This window comes from Arachis hypogaea, chromosome 13 (genome assembly GCF_003086295.3).
Source record: "Arachis hypogaea cultivar Tifrunner chromosome 13, arahy.Tifrunner.gnm2.J5K5, whole genome shotgun sequence".
Taxonomy (NCBI): Eukaryota; Viridiplantae; Streptophyta; class Magnoliopsida; order Fabales; family Fabaceae; genus Arachis; species Arachis hypogaea.
The window spans coordinates 11,911,464-11,934,280 of record NC_092048.1 but is presented as its reverse complement, the minus strand read 5'-3'; the positions used below and the strand labels follow the sequence as shown (position 1 = coordinate 11,934,280).

The following is a 22,817-nucleotide window of genomic DNA, read 5'->3' as shown; positions in this document are numbered from 1 at the left end:
ATTCTTTTTCCTTCCATAATTTTTCTTATTGTTAAAACCTTGCCATTTACCTCTTCTGGGGTAATTTGCCACATTTACTTCAGGAAATGGGGTAGCGCCAGCTGGGCGCGCTTCATGATTTTTCAATAACAACTCATTGTTGCGTTCAGCAACAAGAAGGCAAGAAATTAACTCAGAATATTTTTTAAATCCTTTCTCTCGATACTGCTGCTGCAGGAGCACATTCGAGGCATGGAAGGTTGAGAAAGTTTTTTCCAACATATCATGATCAGTTATTTTTTCTCCACACAATTTCATTCGTGAGGTGATTCGGAACATTGCAGAATTATATTCATTTATAGATTTAAAATCTTGTAAACGCAAATGCGTCCATTCATACCGGGCCTGAGGAAGTATCACCGTTTTCTGATGATTATACCTTTCTTCAAGGTCTTTCCAAAGATCTGCAGGATCTTTTAATGTAAGATATTCATTTTTCAATCCTTCGTCAAGATGACGACGGAGAAAAATCATGGCTTTAGCTTTATCCTTCTGGGATGCATTATTTTCAGCCTTAATGGTATCTCCAAGATCCATTGAATCAAGATGGATTTCAGCATCTAATATCCATGATAAATAATTGTTTCCAGATATATCAAGAGCATTGAATTTAAGATGAGAGAGCTTCGACATAATGAAAATTTGTTACCTGAGTCTTCCTAAAAATTTGATCAGAGTCTCGTGCTGATAACGTGTTGTGAAATAAAAGATATATATATATATATAATAAAGATGTATAAATAGAAGACTCTATTATTAATATAATTAGCTCAATAATTATTATATATATATATATATATAATAATATTATATGTTGTATTGTGTATATATATACAAAGATAAGAAAAAGTATTAAAAATAAAGAGAGAGAGATTTGCATTTGATACTATCTCAATATAATAAAGATGGTTAATATTGCTATTAATATTATATGTAAAGAGTAATAGAAAATAGAATTTAAAATACTTATAAAATAAAAGAAGAGAAAGAATTGTAATAGTAATATAAGGAGAAGGGTATTTGATTGCATAAAAGAGGATTGATTTATTTGTATGAAAAGGAAGGAAGAATAATATTTTTGTTCTGTTGTTATTGTTGTTTATTCCTTTTGCCCGTACATCCTTTTATAGGCATACAAAACTAGCTTTTTCAAACCTCATTAAATCCATTCTCTCTTGAGAATGATTCCTTCAATATTGAGAAGGTGAGTCTACGTGGTCATCCATATCACAACAAAAATAACACTTTTTTGTAGAATTTTACAATAAATGAATCCACCCAAAATTCACAGTTTAATAGATTTTAAATGTTAGTTGGTGAATTTTTTTTCCTTTTGTCAATTAGGTCTTGTAACATGTTTAAGGTTTGTTAAGCCATGATCGGGTCGGATCCCCAAACCCAAACCGAATCCTTACCCGCCACTCCGTGTTTGCTGTGCAAGAAAAGCAAAAACTCGGAAACCCTACCAAAACCCCTGAAATGAAAAACCGAAAGCTCTCTTCTTTTTTCATTCCCATGGAAGCTAACACTTAAAAACCTCATCTTTTTGTGTTAAACCTTCTTCTCCCTTTTTGCTTTTCATTCTCATTTTCCGAATTATCGAACAAAATGGCGAAAACAACCTATGCGGCGGGTTTGTTGTCAGCCATAGCAGCCGCAGCTGGTTTCTCTCAAAGCCACACTGCTTCTTATGCTGATGGCCCTTTTAACTTTCCCTTCACCAACCTTCCCCAACAACCGCCACAACCGCCTCCTCCTTCCGATGGAAAATCGCCGCCGGAGGCGCCGCCGCCGCCGCCTAAGGTTCGAAATGACCATCCTAGGACCACTTCTGCTGGGTTTGATCCTGAGGCTCTGGAGAGAGGTGTCAAGGCACTCAAGGAGATTTCCTCATCTCCTCATGGCAAAAAGGTTCGGACTTTGCACTGGGGGTGTTTGTTATAATGCCCTTTTTGTTATTTTAATCTGGCTTTTATGTACTTGTTTATGTAATTGATATGGTGTGTTTTTTGTCTTAAAAAAAAGGTTTTTGATGTTATAAAAAAACAAGAGGAGACAAAGCAAGCTGAATTGGCTGCAAAGGTGGCAGAGTTTAAGGAAATGAAAGCACAACACGAAATTGTAGGTTGATCATCGTGACGTGTTCTAGTTTATTTTATTTTATTTTAATTGGAATGATTAATGTTTAGGTATAGTAAACTGAAGTTGTCTATGATAGTTGAATATTCATGTTTAATCTTTTTGCTTTGCTCTTTGTTTTGTGTTTATTTTGTTATTTGCTTGCATCGCAGGAGAGACAAAGGATTATATATGATGAACAAAAAAAGTTAGCCCAGCATCAAGCACAAACTAAATCCCAGATTGCTAAATATGAGGATGAATTGGCAAGGAAGAGGATGCAGGTATTAAACCTTCTGAAATTCGGGGAATTTATATGTGTTTATTTTATGTGGTGATGCAATGTTTCTCATTATTTTATTGTTATTGTCAGGCAGAAAATGAGTACCAGAGAGCTAGGAATCAAGAGTTAGTAAAAATGCAAGAAGAATCATCAATCAGACAGGAGCAAGCTCGACGTGCAACAGAAGAACAGATTCAAGCACAACGGAGGCAAACTGAAAGAGAGAAGGCTGAGATCGAACGTGAAACAATCAGAGTAAGGGCTATGGCAGAAGCAGAAGGAAGAGCACATGAAGCAAAGCTAGCTGAAGAGGTCAACAGGCGAATGCTAGTAGATCGTGCTAATGCAGAGCGAGAAAAATGGGTCGCTGCCATCAATACTACTTTTGAACATATTGGAGGTACATTTCCCCCAGATGCATGAATGTCTCTGTGCATTTGTGGTTTTAGATTTATAGACTACTTATAACCCCGAACATGAACACTTGATACATCTTCCGCAGGGGGATTGAAAGCCATTCTAACAGATCAAAACAAGTTGGTTGTAGCAGTTGGTGGAGTGACTGCCCTGGCAGCTGGGGTCTACACAACGAGGTATAGATCATTCAGCAAACTTGGAATGTGCAATTACTTCCTCATAAATTTAATGATCCCTTTTAGGATTTCTTTTAGAAGCTTACAGTTGGCATGGCATGCATTACACATCTGTTTCCATCTGCTCAATCATGTTCTTATTGGTTATTAGTAAAAATTCTTTACCATGCTCCTTTGTTTATTCTTTTTCTAAAACTCAACCTAAACTGGTCAATCTGTCTCACCGAATGGTTGACTGATGGATTTTGGCCTTGGTTTCATGATGTCAATTGTCAGATACCACTTATCAATATATTAGCTAAGAACGAAAAAACTCCCAAATATTATTATTTTACTGATGATAGATGAATCTTTTTCTCTGCTTCAATGTTAAGGCCAAAACTTGACATGTGAAGCATAGGTACTATGGTATGTATTTCAGCTAAAGGTTTTCCTCTGTGGATGCATTTGGTACTATACAGTTTGTGTGTGTAGTTACAGATATTTTTTCCTTCATCAGGAAGTTTGAAGTTTGACTTGGGAGCTTTAGAAACATGTTTAAATATCTCTTTATATTAGATATAATACTCACACAAAGGCAGAAATACTAAGAGCTGGTGTAGGTCTTAAATTAATACCTTTGTGATATTGCACAGCCTTCACTTTTAGATATCATCAACCTTAAGTACTTCTGTTTTTATTTTTTATTTTTTCCCACTTTCCACATCAATGGTCCTTCTTTCTCATAGTAACTTGTGACGTACTGTCATCTGCATGCTAGGTCTTCGTAATATTCATAATAACTTACGTGATATGATTTTTTAAGTTGCTGTCACTGAAGTAATGGCTTGTGCTGGTCATTCTTGGTCAATACAGGGAAGGTGCACGGGTTATTTGGGGATATGTGGATAGGATTTTGGGACAACCATCATTGATCCGAGAGTCATCCAGAGGGAAATACCCTTGGTCTGGTGTGTTTTCCCGGGCCATGAGCTCCCTGTCTCGTCGTAGTGATGCAACTTCGAAAAATGGAAATGGTTTTGGTGATGTAATTTTGCATCCCTCACTTCAAAAACGGATTGAGCAGCTGTCGTCTGCAACGGCAAATACAAAAGCACATCAAGCACCATTCAGAAACATGCTTTTCTATGGCCCTCCAGGAACTGGGAAGACAATGGCTGCTAGAGAATTGGCTCGTAAATCTGTATGATATTTTACTCGTAATTATATTTGTCATCCTATTGAAGTGTTAAATATCATCTACTTTTCTCATCCATAGGTCACAAGAAATAGTTGAGACTTTCTGTGCTCATTATTTTATCCCCTGGAATTCTTCCCTTTTAAATTAATTATGGTTTTCTGTTTCTCTTTCAATTTTATGTAGGGGTTAGATTATGCATTGATGACTGGAGGAGATGTTGCTCCACTGGGATCACAGGCTGTAACAAAAATACACCAGTTGTTTGATTGGGCTAAGAAATCAAAAAAGGGTTTATTGCTTTTCATTGATGAAGCCGATGCATTTCTGTGCGAGTAAGCAATGCTGCGTCCAACTTCAATTAATTATTTTCCCTAATGTCTATAGCCACATAAATGTGTCCACTTTTCAAGAGAATGCTGTTTTTGTTTTTCTTTTTTTAAGTGAGCAGAAGATTTTGTAGAGGGAGATTATTAGTTATTATCTTTGTTTTCCTGACAATTGTTTGCACTGAATCAACTTTGCAGGCGGAACAAGACCTATATGAGTGAAGCACAAAGAAGTGCACTAAATGCTCTTCTCTTCCGAACTGGCGACCAGTCTAAAGACATAGTCCTTGCACTTGCCACAAATCGACCAGGTGATCTTGATTCAGCTGTGGCAGATCGAATCGACGAGGTCTTGGAATTTCCCTTACCTGGGGAAGGAGAGCGCTTTAAACTTCTTAAGCTCTATTTGGACAAGTACATAGCCCAAGCCGGATCGAGGAAGTCGGGTTCAATTCAAAGCTTGTTCAAAGGAAACCCGCAAAAGATAGAAATTAAAGGATTGACTGATGATATCATAAAGGAAGCGGCAGCTAAAACCGAAGGATTTTCTGGAAGGGAGATAGCAAAACTGATGGCAAGTGTTCAAGCTGCTGTATATGGGAGCGAGAACTGTGTGCTTGACCCAAGCCTGTTCCGCGAAGTGGTAGATTACAAAGTTGCAGAGCATCAACAGAGAAGAAAGTTGGCAGGTGCTGATAAAGCTAGTGCTTGAGAGGATGTTCATTATCTTAGATTGTGCCATGAACCCTTCTATTGTTGGTATAAGCCTTAGTTTGTATGCAAATTTTAGCTCACATAAAGGGGGTTGACCCGCCATTTTATTCATTGATTATCCCCAACGACAAGAGGGAGATTTTGGAATTTGAGTATAGTCGAGTTTAATTTTACCGACTGATAATTATCGTTAATAGTTCGTATCCAACTTTAACTACTTCCGATATTGTTCTCTCCTGGTCCTGGCTATGGATAATAAATGGAGGTTGCATACAGCCCTTGAAGCTTGAGTTTTATTTCTTGAAAATATTATGACTTGCCATTTACATAGTGATCACACTATTTGCATACATTTGAGGATGAAGGATCAACAAACTAATCCATATTTGCATCATAAAATTTTCAAGATTTATATCATCGAGTTACAAATTCAATAGTGGAATTTTGCATTTTGTTTGTTCATATAATTTATAAGGTAATAAATTCGGAACTATTGTGATCGAGACCTAATTCTTTCATATTACTACAGCTATGTGAATAATGGCATGAAGATCTCTTACAAACTTTTTTAACCCACCATAGGAGCTTTTCCCAACCTAGGAATCACAAGATGAAAAATTGATCACTGAATGAAAATGTACGTCCATTCTTAAGCAAATTAAATAGCTCTGCAAATCACAAAGTGACAGCATCCCATCACTACTAGCAGATAGTGACATGAACAACCTTGTATTTTTTTTATTTAACATATTGTAACAAAGAAGTATCCTTGTAGCATTTAGTCGGGAAACATTTTACCAGCATAAAAAATATTGTTCAGCAGCAACCACCAAAATACAGACCAGAATACTTGTAGACAGCATTTTCCTAATGATGATGATCCTGATAATAACGTAGGCCACAATATTTGCAAATAGCTGGCTCGTCCTTATCAAGGCATATGTACTCAATTGGGTGCCCAAGTGCAGGATTAGTATCTACAACAACATACAGCAACACCCAAATTAGTTCTTAATAAAGATGTTAAAAGTAAAACTTTAAAGTTTATATCTCTTTCTATAAATCTTTTGCAAGTTGGACGGGATAACTGAATTTTGCAAAAATTGTACCTCCTTCACAAGCAACTATCCTGTCTTCAACCTTGATAGGTGGAACTTCATTAATCAGCTCCATTGGAGATTTCTTGCTTGTATCCTATTACAGAAGAAACAAGCATGAGTTTAACAAACGCCCTTCTATAAGCAGGAATGAGTTAAGATTCTAACACATGAAGGAGTGAAGGACCAACTCATTCAAGTTAAACTTAAAACACAATAAGTTAAAGCTGCTGAAAAGACAATGTGGCCTGTTCACTAAGAAAGTAATTCAGATTTTCCAATATTCAAATTGCAAACTCTTCCATATATTATAATCTAGATATCCTCTAACATAGCAAAATTTTGAACCAGTGACTTACTAATTTATTTTTCACGTTCTCCCCCTATATGCAAACATCTAGATATAGACATATAGTATCGAATACATACTGTGTAATTCATTGAAACTTTTGCTTCACCTCTTCTATTATAGAATTATGTTTAAACAATGTACAAATTCCAAAATAAACAGCAGTTTATATTACAAATACATTTATCAACGAGATTTTCATTTTTAGCAATGGAATTGGAGGAAAAAAAATAAGTGTTCTCTTTTACCACGATCTTCCACACACTTTGAAACAACACCCTCATCTATCATTATGTCTACAGAGTAATCCAAGAAATAAAAACCACAATTTGGAAGATCATTTCACGAAATTGTAATTTGAATCCAATAACTGGAACTAAATTCCTATTAGAAATAGCTAACAAACAAATACAAGTGAATAACCTAATTAGATTCCAAAACCAGGCACAACCTAAAAATGATTATTTCTTATTCCAATTAAATGGAAACGTAACATTTGGATCTCGCGAACAATGGCGTTAAGACGGAAACGGTTACCTGCATCCACTTGGCGGTGTGCTCACTGATTTGAGTGCTCACAAGGCTCAACCTCCTCGTGCCCGTCGCCGACGACGCGAGCTTCGACGATTTCATGAGACCTCTCAACAAACTCGACGCCATTTCACAAACCCTAAATTGAATCAAATATCAGAAAAATACGACTGAAAATTGAGGATTTTGATTCAGCTTCAGCAAGATGAATCAAAGTGTGGGTATTCGCAGCTTGTCGAATTGAAGAAACTCACACCCCGTACCTCACAAAACGATGGCCGTTGGAGAAAGTGCTCTAATTGGGCCTCGTCTAACCATTCCAATGGGCCGGCCCATATTTTATTGGTCCCAATAAACTCTGTTAAGATCCACCAAAGATGATGATAGTATGATACCCATTACATTTGAAAACCAATAAAACAAAATGATAACCCATTACAATTGACAAAAATTCTGTAAAAGTAAAATTTATCAACATGACTAATTAACTTGGATTGTTTGAGTGATCAACTCATATATAATTAATCAAGTGTCAATAATTCAAATCTTACCCAGTCAGAGGTCCTCTTTGGAGGATTCTGTGGCAAACAAAAATTTTAAAACTACATATTAGTTGTGTCACTCCATTCTTCTCTATTTGCTTGGAAGAATATCAAAGTACCTACAAACAATAAATATCTCATCTTTGTAATTTCTTTATTTGCAATTTATTTTTATACAATATTTAAATTTTATATTAAAAAAATAGTAGCTGTAAATATATCTTTTTTTAATTTTTATTGGTCCGAATTGTAGATATTTTTGAAATACGAATTAATGCAGAAAGTATTTCTCCATGAAGAGTGAGTATCATGTGAAGTAAAGCTGCCCTTGCCTTGTTCAGTTCCAGCATCATGAGTTGTATAAGATCGATGGCTAATAATCCAATTGATGCCTTATGTGCATTATAAAACATTTTGGTCAACTATTACTTTCCTAGTTTCCTTCAACTAGGGACTAAATAACTAGAAATTTCTGATAGAAAGTATAATTTTATGTTTATATACACATCATACATAAGCTGCAATGAATTACTATTTCTCCAAAAAATATTTGCTTACTTGGATCACAAGCTAATAGTTATGTCAACGTATAATTGCAATAATATATATGGATCAGAGGGTCAACGTTAAAGGCACCATCAGCCTAAGCCTTTGCTTCCGAAGCTATTCTTCATCTGCACTGCATTGCAAACTTTACGAAGTGCCAAGCTTTGTGGAGGAAGAAAGGAATGGAAGACCACAAGGAGTAAGAGTTCTGAATGGATTCCTCTAACATGACCTTGCTTTCAATAATTCTAAGCCTGTTTAGTTGCACTCATTTTTCTGATTGATCTCCTTTTGCAGGCATCAAAATTTTGTAACCATCGACGTGCATGCCGCCAAAGATATGCTTAACTTGGATGGTTACCACTATCTCGATGTGAGGTAAAATTTTGACTTCTGAATTTTGGGTTTCTGGAGGAAACAATGAGGAAACTGAATTGCTTAATCTTGCCCTTGAATAGAACTGTTGAGGAATTCAAGAAGAGCCACGTTGAGAATGCACAAAATGTTCCGTACATGTTCCTTACAGAACAAGGTATGTCATGTGAATGATATGTTAATAGCTTATCTTTTGATTCTTGTTCTGAAGAGGCTGCTACTGGGTTATTCTCTGTCCACTGTCCTGTATGGAAATAAACAGGAAGGGTGCAAAACCCTGATTTTATTGACCAGGTTGAAGCAATATACAAGAAGGATGATCACTTAATTGTGGTAAGAGATTAATAAGTTTGAGTTCTCTCTAAAATATAAACATTTAACGATATCCTAGAGATGCTGATGGATAAAAAAATAAAAAATTCAGGCTTGCAATAGCGGAGGAAGAGCATCCCGAGCCTGCGTTGACCTGCTTGATCATGTAAGTCAACTAATCTTAAGGTCTCAATCTTGATTCATGTCAATATGTGCAATTTGGATAAGAATTGGTACAAGGGATTGTGGGAAATAGAATCTCGTTATGGCCATCGATTAATGATTACCCATAAAATAAAACACAGGGATATAAGCATGTTGTTAACATGGGAGGAGGCTACTCGGCTTGGGTGGATGCTGGTTTTGCCGGGGACAAGCCACCAGAAGAGCTCAAAACCAGTTGCAAGTTCCATCCTAAGCAATCTTAATTCGAATTTTATGAACGCAAGCACAATGTTATTGATTTTATTATTTTAATGAGGAAGATATTGCTGCTGCTTGTTTTGTATGAATAAACGTAAATTGTACTTGTGAGTTGTGAGGGAGCTGGTTCTGTATTCTCTTTCCAGTTGCTATCCCAAAGTCTTCTTACATTGCTTGTGACAAATGACTTGGTAACATCAATGGTTCAAGTTGTGGTTTATTAATAGAAATATGAGGAAATAGTTTGTATAAAGGGGCGTATTTCCACGTCTTTAACTTAGTTTTGAGCTTTAAAACTGCATGCGGTCGTGTAGTTGTAGAAAAGTTGAACTGGGATGCTACATGACCAAACTAAAGAAGAACAATATTCTAGACAGAAACATCATAAGAAATAAACCAATTATTCAGTTCCAAGAGAATGCTGTGTATAAAGCATCTCTTTCAAACTGCAACTGCTATCTCTATCTAGTAAATGCTACAAGGCAAGGAAGGCATGCAAGAGACCAAGCACTGGCCCAAACACCACCAAGTATTAGACATAGACTAGAAAACTTTACATTATGGATAGCTGAATACCGAAATTAGTTGTATGCTGATTCCATTCCATGATCTATCATCTATGGACTACTAATCATAACAGAAATTATGGAAGGAAACCAAAGAATTTGCAAGTGTCTAACCCTAACAATAAAGAAGCATACAGATTGATCTTAACCTACAGAATGACTTGGCTGTACTACTGACTATCTATCCTATTGATTTCCGGCAAATTTTACAAATATACAAACATGCTTAAATGAGGCAACATGAGAAGATAAAATTGATTATTAAGGCTCATTCTTAACTCTTGCCTTCAATATCCCAGGGAGTGGAGGTGATGTGGGAGGCCTAGCTGGAAGATTCGTAACTGAAGGAGGAACTTGTGACTGATTCAAGCCTGACATGCTAGAACCTTCACCTCCATCGGCAAGATTGTGTGTCGTATTATCACTCTGTGGTCTCCCACAGAACTTCATTGCCTTTAGGACATAGTTGTCATCATGCAGCTCAAAAGGAGTACTGCAGAGAGAGAGAGTTATGCATGAATTGAAAAGTTGGGACAAGAAAACATCAAAATGAGATACATGCAGTTGAAGCTTTCTTACCTATTGAAATCAAAATGCACAAGCTGCATATCTTCTGATATTTCCACTTCAACAGTTGCATGAGGACGTGTCTACAGTTTTTAAAAAAAGTCAGATGTATGAAAATCTACCAAAACTCAATACAAGGGTCACAACACTGCGAGATCTCATATATTTCATATAGTTTCAAAATCAGCCGATTGCTACATGCCAATTAGGGAGTTAACAACAACAAAATATAGAATAAGAATGACTATACAGATGAAGATCCAAGGGGAAAAAATGACATGTTCTACTGAACAAAAAACAAGAGACAGTGGGATGCGGGTATACCTGTACCAGAATAAAAGGTAAAGATACACCACTGGGAGGGTTTTCTGAGCTATATAATTGCTCATTTCTTTTTATAAGGTTCTGAATACCTACAAACTTGATTAAACAATACAGGTAGTTAGCACACAGAAACTAAACATAACAGAAATTAAACCATTTGTTCACAACTTATATAACCAAGTGCCAATTTCAAATGGTGCAAACCAGGTATAGTATTTCATATTTTCATTCCTGTTTCATTTTTACTTTCTGGAATAAAATTCACTCCCATTTGGAAATAGAGAGAGGGGGATGGACTTACTTGCTCCTCCAGCTCATGCAAATATGCTGTTTTCTTCTCAATTTTACTCCTGAGCACAAGACGTTCTGACTGTTGAACAATTAATACCAAGGTATTAATGTGTTATAAACTTATAAAGATCCTTCATTGTATTTTTTGGATAAGCTCAAATCATCATTGTAGAGAAAACATAGCATAACTACTTGGATGAAAATAGAAAAAACTTGAGGCTGTCTGCAAACCTTTAGTTCTTCAATATCGTTCACACTAGTACGAGGAAGACCCTTCCATTGTATTTCCTTTTTATCCTTCGAAATAATATCCATTGCCATGAGAACGTTCAGAGCATCATAGACCCTTCTACGGATATTTTTCTCATCATATTGTTGCTGATAAAGTTCAGCCCAAGAAACATAAGTTACTTATCTTAAACATTCAATCTGTGAAAAAGAATATAAAACAGAAATTTGTTTATATGAGAAACCTGATCAGGAGACAAACCACTGTTGCCTGGATCAGCAAATTCAGCCACAAGTTCATCTGCTACCTGTAATGTAACCACAATCACATTAAAGTGAAATAGCAAACTAAAAATTATGAATAATATCTAGAAAATAAATTTGAGGACAGGGAGAGAGCATGAAACAATCAAAGACATCATAATAAAAATTTTCTGAGAGGTGAATCAATTTCATGAACAACTTTGCCCCGAAAAATAAAATGCATGTACCTTGACATAATAATAAAGAAATCAATTGGAAGTACAAATGAGTTGTAAATGAACATTATTCAGGTGCATATATATAAATACACACACATACATACAAACATAAACTGAAGCTAAAGAGTAATTCAAAAGTAGCAAAAGCTGACTTCAGACAACCACCTAACCTCATTGTAAGTTGTTCTTCCCTTGCTTTCTACCTTCTCACAAACTGAAGACAAAACCAGAAAGAAAATTATCATGATGTCCAACTACAAGTTGTAAGAATCTAAATATCGGTGCTACAAAACTTCAGTTTTAGTGTCTCAATTACTGCATATGAACTCACAACTTTGCTAGGTTATTGTTAATTGGAATCAATTTGTTAAAGAACAAATCAATCAAAGAGGATAGATGAAAAACCTTTCATACTAAATTGACGGAGCCCTCTTCCACTTTTATCAGGTCCAACTGCCCGTTGACCTCTCTTTTTCTTCTTGCTACTGTGTGATATAATCAATTAAAGGAACAAAGAATTTAAATTAGTAGCAAGATCAGAGGCAGATAATTGCGACTTACATGTAATAGTACACAGCCAAATTCATGCTCATTCCAAAACTTTTCCATTTCCTTTCTTGATAAACTCAGTAAGACGAAGCCTTTAGCATAAAATATATGCAGATCAATTAAACAAAAAATGACCAACAATTCCTCCATAAAAGCAAAAATAGAATAAACATAAAATCCACAGGTCAAAGCTGAATTGCACTCTCAATCTTATGAACAATAGATTTACTAAAACTCAAGAGAATACAGGGGACTCACCCAACTGGCCCCTGCGATCCAGCATCATCGCCTTGTATGTCAAGATGATCTAATTTGAGACAGGTGCTATCACCAGCTGGCGTTGCCAACCCAGCACTCTTACTAGTCGACCCCGATTGTCCTGAACCCGTGGTTCCACAGCCTGGCAGCTCCTCCTCTTCTTCTTCCTCCTCCTCCTGTCCCTCCTCACCCGATTTACGGGGTCGCATTCCCATCTCTGCAAGTCACTCACCTATAGACTTTGCCAATTCTAAAACCTACGAATAGAAGAAACAAAAGGGACTTCAATTGAACAGGAATATTCTCCATTTCAAGCCTATACCAGGAAGATTCCCTATTCCATACTAACTAAAACGAAAACAAGATAACAAAATCTTCAAATCGCAACGATGAACCAAACAAACTCACCTCTCAGATGCAGTTCAAGTACAAACTACAAAGTAATCAAATAAATGATATCCAAATTAAGCAGCATAAAAACACGCAAAATGGAGCAGAATCTCTAACCCTTCATCCGAGGGAAGAATGAGAATAAGTATTCAGAAAACGGTCGAATAAAAAAGGGGGGAAATGGCGCCTAGGGGCTAGGGCACGCAAAAACGAAGAAAAGTTGCAAATATTGAAGGGAAAGGAGTAGTAGGAGGGAAGGTAGCGTACCAAGGTGGTTGTGAGCGGCGGAGGTGGCGGAGCATACGGCGAAGAGAAGTGAACAGATCTGAATTGGGTTTGTTGAACGTAGCTGAGCACTGAAAAAGTGATGATGCGGTTTCGCTCCAAAATTGATTTTTTAACTGCTGTGTCACTATTATGTGTATGCCTTCTTCAGCCTTCAGCGCAACCGAATAAGCGCCATTTGCCTACTTAAATGCTCTTTTTCTAGAACAACTTTAGTAATATAATTAATATTACTCAACTTTTTTATTATAAAATTATTTTTTTTTAATTTAAGCTTTAAAATTTAGAATTCATAATTTAAAATTTAAAATAAAAATATATATAGAACAATTTTTTAGTAGTGAACTAATTTTAATGTAACATTTTTTTACCTTTAATTTTGGAGAATTTAGAATTATAAAATTTAAAATTAAAAAATTAGTTGATGTTGATTAAAAAAAGTTAGTTTCTTAGTTGAACTCTAAAAAAGGGCAATTTTAAAAAATTATTTTATATTAGTTGAAAAATATTGGCTCTTTAGTTGATTTTTTTTACTATAATACTCATTAAGACAAAAGAAAATACTTTGAAAAAAAAAAAAATATATATATATATATATATATTAATGAATTAAATAAGAAACTGGATAATGTCACTCTTTTTTTGATACTTTTTTTTTATAATCATGCAAATATGCAATATAAAAAAATAATATATGGAATAACATTATCGAAAATAGAAATAGCATTATCATTTTTCTTGGATAAAGTTCAAGAAAAAAATAGTTCTACAGACGATAACATTATGTAATAACAAAATAATCAGCTTCCAAAATAATTAAACATTTCACAACATTATATATAACTAAACATATTATAATGGAATAACTAAGTTTTGTACCATAACCAAACTCTTTTCCGGTAATTTAAATACTCTTTGCATCTAAAAAAAAAAAAAGAATGACTTGGCAAAGTCTTGAATGAGAGCCAAATAGGTTAATACTTGTGTGAAGAACAAAAGAAGCTACAATTTTGGGTAGAAGGATACAACTATACAAGTGGAGGGAAAAGAATCCATGATGTCATATGGCATAAGTAAATTTAAAAGTAAGAAACAAATAATTTGATATATATATTTAGATATTATTTAGTTGGAGTTACTATTTACTTTTATGTTTAAGTGTTCCCATAGGATTCCCTGGTAGCTGATCTATTTTGGAGTTTAATCTTCATATATAGTGACTTTCCTTCTATACTTATTAGGTATACATACATGTGTGACAAGTTTCTTTTTTTTTTTTGGAAATATTTAATAACAAAAAATATTAACTAAAAATTACTAAACTTACTATTTTTTTATTTAATATAATTTATAATAAATAAATATTAAATAAAATAAGTTAGGACTGTTTATTTTTTGTCTTACTAACAATGTATTTTTTTTTTTTGGAAGGATTTGTTATCGTGAATGCATACTACTACGACAATTCCAGCATTTTGCGGCGGTTCTAGGGCCAATTTTGCGGCGGTTTTTAACCGCCGCGAAATATATTTCGGCGGTTGAACCAGACGTTGGAAGATGGGCTGCGGGTAAACGGTTAGCCGCGCCGCAGCGGTTTTAGCTAACTGCTGGAATAACCGCCGCATAATAAAAATGGTTTTACGACGGTTAAATGAAAGGGAATTAAGTCAACCGCCGCTAAATGCTAGAAAAAACTACGATATGCTTATTTTGCCTCCAAATTTAGTTTTTCTATTAAAATTCTAGCTTTTTTATTATTTTGTCTTTTTTAAAATAGTATGTTTATTCAACTTTACTTTATTAATTACCAATTAATATAAAGAACCTCCAACCAAATAACATAACAAACCAAATTATATATATTCAAACATGTCTTATATAAGATTGTCATAAGTACATGATTCAATATAAAGTAAAATTTCATAATTTGAAGAAAATAAACATAAAGCACTAAACCAATATAGATTCAATAGTGTCTAATAACATTGATTGAAGAGGATTAATTTTGCTGGGGTCATGGTTGCCAGATGAGGATGGCCTTGCGCGCGATGAAGTCGATGTACTGCCCAAATCATCCAGCGCTGCAGCAACGTCAACTGGTAAATTGCCTCCTTGCTGTTGGATTATATATCCCAAAACCTTCCCCATCGACTGTCTCTTCGCCTGCTCTTCTTCTATCTTAGCAGTTAATTCTGCAATCCTCCTCTCATACTCTTCATTTTGCTCACGAGAACCCGACGGTTGTCCAGCAGTGTTACAAAATACTTGGGTGGGACATGGTCCAGCACCTAAGGCATGAACTCGTCCTGGGTGCTCCTTTCCAAGAACTTGTACTAGCGAATCATTTTGTGAAATGTGCTTTGATGATTCATCCTGCCTGTCAACATTCGCAATTGCTTCCTACAAATATATAAGAAATTGGAAAGGCATAATTTAACATTAGCACGATATATACAGTAATCTAAGTTTACAATTTCCAAACGTTACTTACACTAACAACACGCGCATCGGGATGGATATACGAGCCATTTTTTTTCTTATGAGTGATGATAAACAACTCTCCTCTACCAACGGGCCTTCCTTGTTCTTTCTCCTATGTCATTGATATCGAGACAATTATGTAAATAACAACACTATATTTAGGAAGATTAATCAAAATCTCAATGCAAATAATTACTTATTACCACTTCGTCTTTTTTTCTTGCCAATGTTTTGGAGCTCCCAGTATGTGTGTAAAGTTGCTTGCTCCGATTTAAAGCGTTTTGTTTACACTTTTTCTATGAACAAATAATAGAAAAAATATAAATGAGAAAGTGATGTTGAATATAAAATGTAAGGGGTATAATATGTATACACATATATGTTTTTGTGGAAATAATAAAAAATACAAAGCTTACCTTTGTTTCTTCGTTACTTTCCTCTCATACCACAACTGCAACGCTTATTCATGTGCAGCAAGACATCAACTGACATGTTATGGCATAAAGAGGCGCGTAATAACGATGGTTTGCTCAGGCATCCAAGGGACGCTGAAGCATGGAAAAAGTTTGATGCAAAGTATACTAGCTTTTCGAAGAATCCGAGCAATGTTCGCCTAGCCTTGGCGAGCGATGGATTTAATCCTTTTGGGAATTTGAGCACAAAATATTACATCTGGCTTGTGATTCTTATTCCGTATAATCTTTCGCCCTGGCTTTGCATGAAACAGACATCTTTCATTCTATCAACGCTTATTCCTGGACCGAAAATGCCAGTAATGACATAGATGTTTACTTACAGCCTTTGGTAGATGAGTTGAAACAATTATGGGATGGCGTTGAAACATATGATGCCAAAGAGGGAAACACTTTCAAGATGTGTGCGGTACTGATGTGGACTATCAACGACTTTCCAGGATTGGGAAACCTATATGGCTGGAATACGCACAATGGGTTAGCATGTCCTACGTGTAACTTGGACGCAAAGCCACATCGGCTGAAAGACAGTAAAAAATGGTGTTTCATGGGCCATTGCCGCTTTTTGAATCAGGGACATAAATACAAACTAGACCGGAATAGATTTGACGGGAAGGTCGAAGGTAGAGATCCACCGAAGAAGTTATCCGGAACAGATGTATTAAGGTAACAGTCTAATGTGCACGTTTCATTTTGGAGGATTTCAACTGTGACATCCAAAAAAAGACGCAATGGTCAGGATGCGGATGAAGATGACTCGCATTGGAAAAAGAAGAGTATTTTCTTTGACCTCCCATACTGGGAGGATCAGATGTTGCGTCACAACCTCGATGTAATGCATATAGAAAAAAATATGTGTGACAATGTGGTCTTCACTATCTTAAACGATAGCGGCAAATCAAAAGACAATCTTAAAGCTCGCAGAGATTTACAATGCATGGGCATAAGGCATGAATTATGGCCAGGCGAAGGTGGTAAATATTCTTCTGCAATATTTGCGATGTCGAATTCACAGAGGAATGTATTCTTGAAGACTTTGCAGAATGTGGTCTTTTCAGATGGTTACTCTAGCAATGTTGTTCGTTGTGTTGATTTGCGACAGCGCAAGTTGTCTGAGTTGAAAAGTCATGATTGTCATATTCTGATGGAATAATTACTCCCAATTTTGGTGAAGAATGCACTTCCGAGTCCATTGTCCAATGTGATTGTAAATTTGTCATCATTTTTCCGAGAGCTATGTGGGAAAGCTATAAATCCTATGTAGTTTGCTGACCTTCATAATCATGTTGTGCAAACCCTGTGTCAGATGGAAATAATTTTTCCTCCACTATTCTTCACCGTCATGGTTCACCTAACGGTGCATCTCGTTGATGAGGTAAGTCTTGGTGGACCAGTACATTATCGGTGGATGTATTCAATAGAAAGGTTAGCTTGATGATAAACCCCCTCAGTACACTCAGTTGAATTAATTATGTATATACTGAGCATTTTGTTGTATTTATACAAAAGGTATTTAGGACGTCTGAAGCAATATGTTCGTAGTAGGGCACAACCAGAAGGCTCAATTGCAGAAGGCTATTTATCTGAGAAAATTCTGACTTTCTGTTCTAGATATTTAGATAATATTGAAACTAGAATCAACCGACCAAGGCAAGTTGATGATGAGCCCATTGATGTTACACAAAATTTGAGGGAAACTATGTTTCCAGCTATTGGAAGGGCATTAGGGGCTGTTTCGCATTTTGAACTCACTCCAATGGAAAAATGTCAAGCACATCATCATGTGCTAGTCAACTGCGATGCCGTGGTTCCTTTTGTTGAGTAAGTATACACATGTATTTTTAAAACACCAATATAACTCTTTTCTCCCAGTGACTAGTTGGACTAATTTTCTTTTTTCACATAAAGTACATTTAGAGAACAGACAAAGCAAAGCTTACGGGCTCAAACAAGGTCACAATCTAAGATAGACAGCGTTGTGCATGCGAAATTTCCTCGGTGGTTCAAGCATGAGGTTGATAGAACATTAACCTGACCAATGTGTTTTTAGCCTAGGATTCATACTTTATGAAATCCGATTTTAACAATAAAACATGAATGTTATGTGGTTCTAGATTTCAATGGAAAGTACACTTCATTCGAAAGAAATGAAGTTGCTTGCGTGTGATCCCAGGATTCAGACAAGATGTTTTGAGGCGTACAACGTTAACGGGTACAAGTTGAGAACTATCACAAAGGAAAATGGGCTGAAAATCTAAAATAGTGGAGTATATGTATCATCTAATACAAGAAGTTATGCAAGCATGTGTGATAATAGAGTCGTTGTTGGTAGTGTTCCGTATTACAAAAAAATTATAGACATAATTGAGTTGAATTATAGCTGTCATTTCACAGTGGTATTGTTCAAATGTGTTTGGGCTGATAGCACTACCAGTAGATGCATCAAACAAGACCATTTGGGACTTACCAGCGTTAATTTCTCTCGTCCGATTCACACTGGTGATCGAGAAGAAGATGAACCGTACATATTGGCCTCAGAAGCTCAGCTTGTATATTATGTGGATGATGAAGTAGCTAAGGAATGGAATGTTGTGGTTCATGTGAAACCACAAAATTCGTATGACATGGGAGAAGAGAATGAAGAATCTGAAGTTGGTTTTTCTCCACTGCCAGGGTTGAACATGTCAGCGGAAGATGACATCAGAGATTTACAGTTGGCAAGGGAGGATGATATAGAAGACCCCACAGAAAATGCTTCAGAGAATATCGATGATGTTGCATAATGCTTATATGAAGAATTTTAATGTAATTTAAAAAGGATCTTTGTGTCATGAACTAAGTTAAACAAACTCAACGTTGTACGTTGTTTTCTTTGGTTACAAAAAACTTTGTGTATTTTCGATTGCATTGTGAATTTTCATGAATAAAAGCAGATTTTCTGTTTATTTGAACGATTTTTTGTGCAAAGTTAGTTTACGTTAAATCTATAATGCTGCGTCAGTTGTTGTTTTTCTTAGTGTTGCAATTTTGATAATCTTGATATCTATTATTCAATATCAATTCCAGTGGTGTTATATTTTTTAAACATTAGTGAACATAACATGACGGTGGAACAGGACAAATAAAAACTGAGGACTTTTCGTCATCCTCTGCAAGCACAACATACGCTATAGAGCTTCTGTTTAAGAAATTTGCCCAAACTACCAACAAATGAGATGGTAATTGTCAAAAATTTTTGTTTAGTTTTAAAATTGTCTTAGCATATTGTTGTCCGTTTTTTTTCTAAGTCAGTATCTAATGACTTTGGAGTTCTCAGTTTCTTTTGGGTATACTTATTTTGTTGTATGCATGTTGATATTTTTAGTATTATCTGAATAATTTGGAGAAATAGTCCCTGACAGTCTAGATGGGGAAGAGTGTGATTCAGAAGACAATTTAAATGATATCTCCTCTGTTCGAATTGACAGATCCATGCAGTTTGATCTCAATAAGGTTCCGGAAGAAGACAATGAAACTTTAGAAGACCAACAAAGAGAAGATGATATACGTGTTAAGAAAAGGTGCTTTGATCTAAACAAAAAGCCATGGTATGGAGATAAAATATCAGATACTGTAAAACGTGAAGCCCATAGATTCTTGACAGAGTATTTTTTGTCAGGTCAATACGATGTTGAAGAGAAATTTTGATCTTTTATTATAAGAGTTACGTTGATTCCTTAATTTAATGATTTGGGTCGCAGTTTTACATATTTATCTACTTTTAGAGTTTCTTGATTTAGGTATGCATAACTTCAAAGAGGGGTAACTTTGATTTATGCTCGTTATAACTTTATTTTAACTTTATAAATTCAGAGTATGACTTTATTTTCTTCTTTTATATTTATGTTTAAATGCAAATTTAAATGCCAATAAAGTAAACAAAGAAATCTTCTTGGTAAATTTGTTCACATGAGTTAACATATATAGTTTATTTAACTTGTGAACTTTTTTATGTAAAACGAATCTAGAAAAAGTGTTACGAGTTTAAGTAACAATGATTTAAACATATGTAGCTTAAAATAGTAGTGTTTACTTAACTAGATTATACCCAGATGGTTATTACTAAAGAAAACATTGTAATATGTGGTAATACGTATTTTGCGGCGGTTAGAAGAAAAACGTCGCAAAATGTTAAACAATAACTCACGGTACATTTAGCGGCGGTTCTGAAAAAACCGCCGCTAAATGCAAGGCTGATTGCAGCCCCAACCCTTAACCTCTGCTATTTGTGCCGCAGGTGGTCATTTTGCGGCGATTTTATAAAACCATCGAAAAACTTCTGCCACTATCTGCCGGAATTTGTGTAGTGTCAATGGAGCTCACAACACCGTATCCAATCTTAGAAAAATCATTAAATGTGTTTTATCAATGTTTAGAGTGGTTTTATAAAATTATTTATGATTAGAATTGAATATTTTAAGAATAGTAATTTATTCTTAAAATCATACTTAATTATAACAAAAAGTGTTCTTGAGACAATTTTTTATCCAAAATTTAAAGTATAAATATATTCTAATTCGTTCTTAGAATGTGCTATATATTAGCAATTAGCAAACATTCTCCAAATATGAAGTGTTCATATATGCACCGACTTTCTTCACAAACTTTTGTGTGCTCTTAAGAGCTGAGTTTTTTTATTTAATTTGTTGGCTTATAGATTGCTTTTAATGACATTATAGCATGAAAATTCTTTTTGCGTTTTTTTAAGCAGTATTATATTGATCCACTAGATATCTTTTACAACCTTTTTCTTTGTTCACTTCGGTTTGTGCAGTTTCTTCGATTAATTCTTTATTGCTAAAAGTTGTTTTTTATAATGGTTAGCTACGACCAACTCCTTGACGAGGGAATAATCCAAATTAAGTAAATCATTGTTCTCTTCTCTCTTTCATCCTACATTATATTATTAAATAATAATTCTAACTACTAGGCAATCCCCATAATAACAACTTAACCAAAGAACTAATAGATATCTATTTAAAAATATTATTTATATACTAAAATTAATTATTAATATATTTTTGTATAAATATATATAATTTAATAATTTATTTTTAATATATATTTATATTTTAACATATATTTTATACTAATAATAAATTTTAGTAATTAATTTTAATATATACATAATATAATTGATATCTATTTGTAATAAAAAAAAGTGTAATTAAATACAACAATCTAATTTTCTCTGGCTATAAATACATCAATCCAAATAAACTACTTGTTTTGTAGTTATTATTTAGGGTTAGTTGTCAGATTAGTATTGTTCTTTTGAATTCAAGATTTAGCGGCATGCATTTGGTTTTTTTCACTTTGTTTATCGTCTAATGTCCCTTTCTTTTGGGGCAGCTAGCTTATGCGATGCTTATTTTTATGAATGCCACATGTATCATAGAAAGAAAAGGGACCAAGACAGAGAAAAAGAAAGAAAAGAAAGAGGGGTGGTTGTGCTTTATGTGTGCTTATTAGTTTTTTTTTTTTAAACAAAAAGTTCAACACAGTAAGTGGAGCATTTAAAAAGTATAGAATTATAATAAAAATACTAAAACAAAATTGTAGTTATTTTTGACATTGTCATCAATAACTAGACGAAACAAAGTCAACACGCTCTTTGTAATTCCTAATCGACTTGATAATAACTTTCGCAACGCCTGTTTCTTGATTCCTGAAAATCCTAGCATTCCTTTATTCCAAATGATAGCAAAAAAGTCAATCAGGTACTTGTTACGTTCATCTTTTCTTACAAGAGTTCATGTTCAACTCTCAAAATGTTGCTTAATAGTTCCTGAAATAGACCAAATTTATTATAGACGTATAATCAAACATACTACACCTGCCACGTAAACTCTGAATAAATGTGCTTATTAGTTATTACAACTTGTAAACCGTCACATTAAGTTGGGGTTAATTTTTTTAATATAAAAAAATATTTGTGTTTTGTTGAAAATATAATTATTTGGTGTAATTATACGTGAGTGGATTTTGAAAATAGAAAGTCAACATATAAAATACGTGTTAGACACGTGTCAACATTTTGGCAGCACAAAAAATACGTGTTAAATACGTACAGCAACATATTCCCTATGTGTTATATCGACGTTTTCTGCATATATATTCATAAAAATATAATACAATTCGATTATCAATATTCAACTAAATATCATCTTTATCTCCATATTAAAAATAATTTCTATTAAGTTGCCAATTGAAAGAGTATATATATATATCAACCCTAAATCTCAAATATTTGGATTTAATTCTTAACCTTGTCTCTTTTGGGTTTATTCCTGATTAGAAAAAATGAAGACAAGAATATATAATGATAAAAGAACGAGTTTAATGTCTTAATAATATAAAATGTTTTACTCCAAATACATTCATTTTTTAAAAAATTATTCATATGATTAATATAAAAATAATTATTTTTGTTGGTATGACATTACGATATTGAAT

The 22,817-nt window shown here is 34.5% G+C and overlaps 4 protein-coding genes across 5 annotated transcripts; 2 read left to right on the top strand and 2 right to left on the bottom strand.

Moving 5' to 3' along the window:
- The first annotated feature begins 1,430 nt into the window (after positions 1-1,430).
- LOC112737226 (uncharacterized) lies at positions 1,431-5,543 on the top strand. The gene is made up of 8 exons (XM_025787026.3): positions 1,431-1,950; positions 2,065-2,160; positions 2,331-2,441; positions 2,531-2,840; positions 2,943-3,033; positions 3,889-4,216; positions 4,397-4,545; positions 4,738-5,543. Exons 1-8 carry the CDS (start codon positions 1,648-1,650, stop codon positions 5,249-5,251), a joined length of 1,902 nt encoding a protein of 633 aa, XP_025642811.1. The 5' UTR covers positions 1,431-1,647; the 3' UTR covers positions 5,252-5,543.
- A 423-nt stretch (positions 5,544-5,966) lies between these two features.
- Positions 5,967-7,542, bottom strand: LOC112737227 (NADH dehydrogenase [ubiquinone] iron-sulfur protein 6, mitochondrial). The gene is made up of 3 exons (XM_025787027.3): positions 7,237-7,542; positions 6,363-6,447; positions 5,967-6,230 (listed from the first exon to the last, which is right to left on the bottom strand). Exons 1-3 carry the CDS (start codon positions 7,357-7,359, stop codon positions 6,121-6,123), a joined length of 318 nt encoding a protein of 105 aa, XP_025642812.1. The 5' UTR covers positions 7,360-7,542; the 3' UTR covers positions 5,967-6,120.
- An 818-nt stretch (positions 7,543-8,360) lies between these two features.
- LOC112737225 (protein HIGH ARSENIC CONTENT 1, mitochondrial) lies at positions 8,361-9,681 on the top strand. The gene is made up of 6 exons (XM_025787025.3): positions 8,361-8,517; positions 8,616-8,696; positions 8,777-8,850; positions 8,956-9,026; positions 9,118-9,171; positions 9,311-9,681. The coding sequence occupies exons 1-6, from the start codon at positions 8,501-8,503 to the stop codon at positions 9,431-9,433; spliced, it is 420 nt and encodes a 139-aa protein (XP_025642810.1). The 5' UTR covers positions 8,361-8,500; the 3' UTR covers positions 9,434-9,681.
- Positions 9,682-9,939: 258 nt separating this feature from the next.
- On the bottom strand, positions 9,940-13,556 carry LOC112737224 (transcription factor-like protein DPB). 2 transcript variants are annotated; one of them, XM_025787022.3, is made up of 10 exons: positions 13,351-13,556; positions 12,694-12,950; positions 12,292-12,371; positions 12,057-12,100; positions 11,650-11,712; positions 11,408-11,554; positions 11,187-11,255; positions 10,886-10,981; positions 10,574-10,644; positions 9,940-10,487 (listed from the first exon to the last, which is right to left on the bottom strand). In XM_025787022.3, the coding sequence occupies exons 2-10, from the start codon at positions 12,906-12,908 to the stop codon at positions 10,256-10,258; spliced, it is 1,017 nt and encodes a 338-aa protein (XP_025642807.1). In that variant the 5' UTR covers positions 12,909-12,950; positions 13,351-13,556; the 3' UTR covers positions 9,940-10,255. The 2 variants fall into 2 exon arrangements, with proteins under 2 accessions (XP_025642807.1, XP_072067352.1); XM_072211251.1 differs by having other exon boundaries at positions 12,292-12,368; positions 13,351-13,545.
- Positions 13,557-22,817: the final 9,261 nt, after the last annotated feature.

Excerpts from the sequence above, each read along its gene's own strand:
- LOC112737226 (XM_025787026.3), top strand. The coding sequence starts at position 1,648 with ATGGCGAAAACAACCTATGCGGCGGGTTTGTTGTCAGCCATAGCAGCC. Across the intron at positions 2,161-2,330 it reads TGAAAGCACAACACGAAATT|GAGAGACAAAGGATTATATA; the intron begins GTAGGTTGATCA and ends CTTGCATCGCAG. Across the intron at positions 4,217-4,396 it reads GAGAATTGGCTCGTAAATCT|GGGTTAGATTATGCATTGAT; the intron begins GTATGATATTTT and ends AATTTTATGTAG.
- LOC112737227 (XM_025787027.3), bottom strand. The coding sequence starts at position 7,359 with ATGGCGTCGAGTTTGTTGAGAGGTCTCATGAAATCGTCGAAGCTCGCG. Across the intron at positions 6,448-7,236 it reads ACACCGCCAAGTGGATGCAG|GATACAAGCAAGAAATCTCC; the intron begins GTAACCGTTTCC and ends CTTCTGTAATAG. Across the intron at positions 6,231-6,362 it reads GATAGTTGCTTGTGAAGGAG|ATACTAATCCTGCACTTGGG; the intron begins GTACAATTTTTG and ends ATGTTGTTGTAG.
- LOC112737225 (XM_025787025.3), top strand. Across the intron at positions 8,851-8,955 it reads CATGTTCCTTACAGAACAAG|GAAGGGTGCAAAACCCTGAT; the intron begins GTATGTCATGTG and ends GGAAATAAACAG. Across the intron at positions 9,172-9,310 it reads GCGTTGACCTGCTTGATCAT|GGATATAAGCATGTTGTTAA; the intron begins GTAAGTCAACTA and ends AATAAAACACAG.
- LOC112737224 (XM_025787022.3), bottom strand. The coding sequence starts at position 12,908 with ATGGGAATGCGACCCCGTAAATCGGGTGAGGAGGGACAGGAGGAGGAG. Across the intron at positions 12,372-12,693 it reads GGATCGCAGGGGCCAGTTGG|TAGCAAGAAGAAAAAGAGAG; the intron begins GTGAGTCCCCTG and ends TATATCACACAG. Across the intron at positions 10,982-11,186 it reads TGCATGAGCTGGAGGAGCAA|TTTGTAGGTATTCAGAACCT; the intron begins GTAAGTCCATCC and ends TGTTTAATCAAG.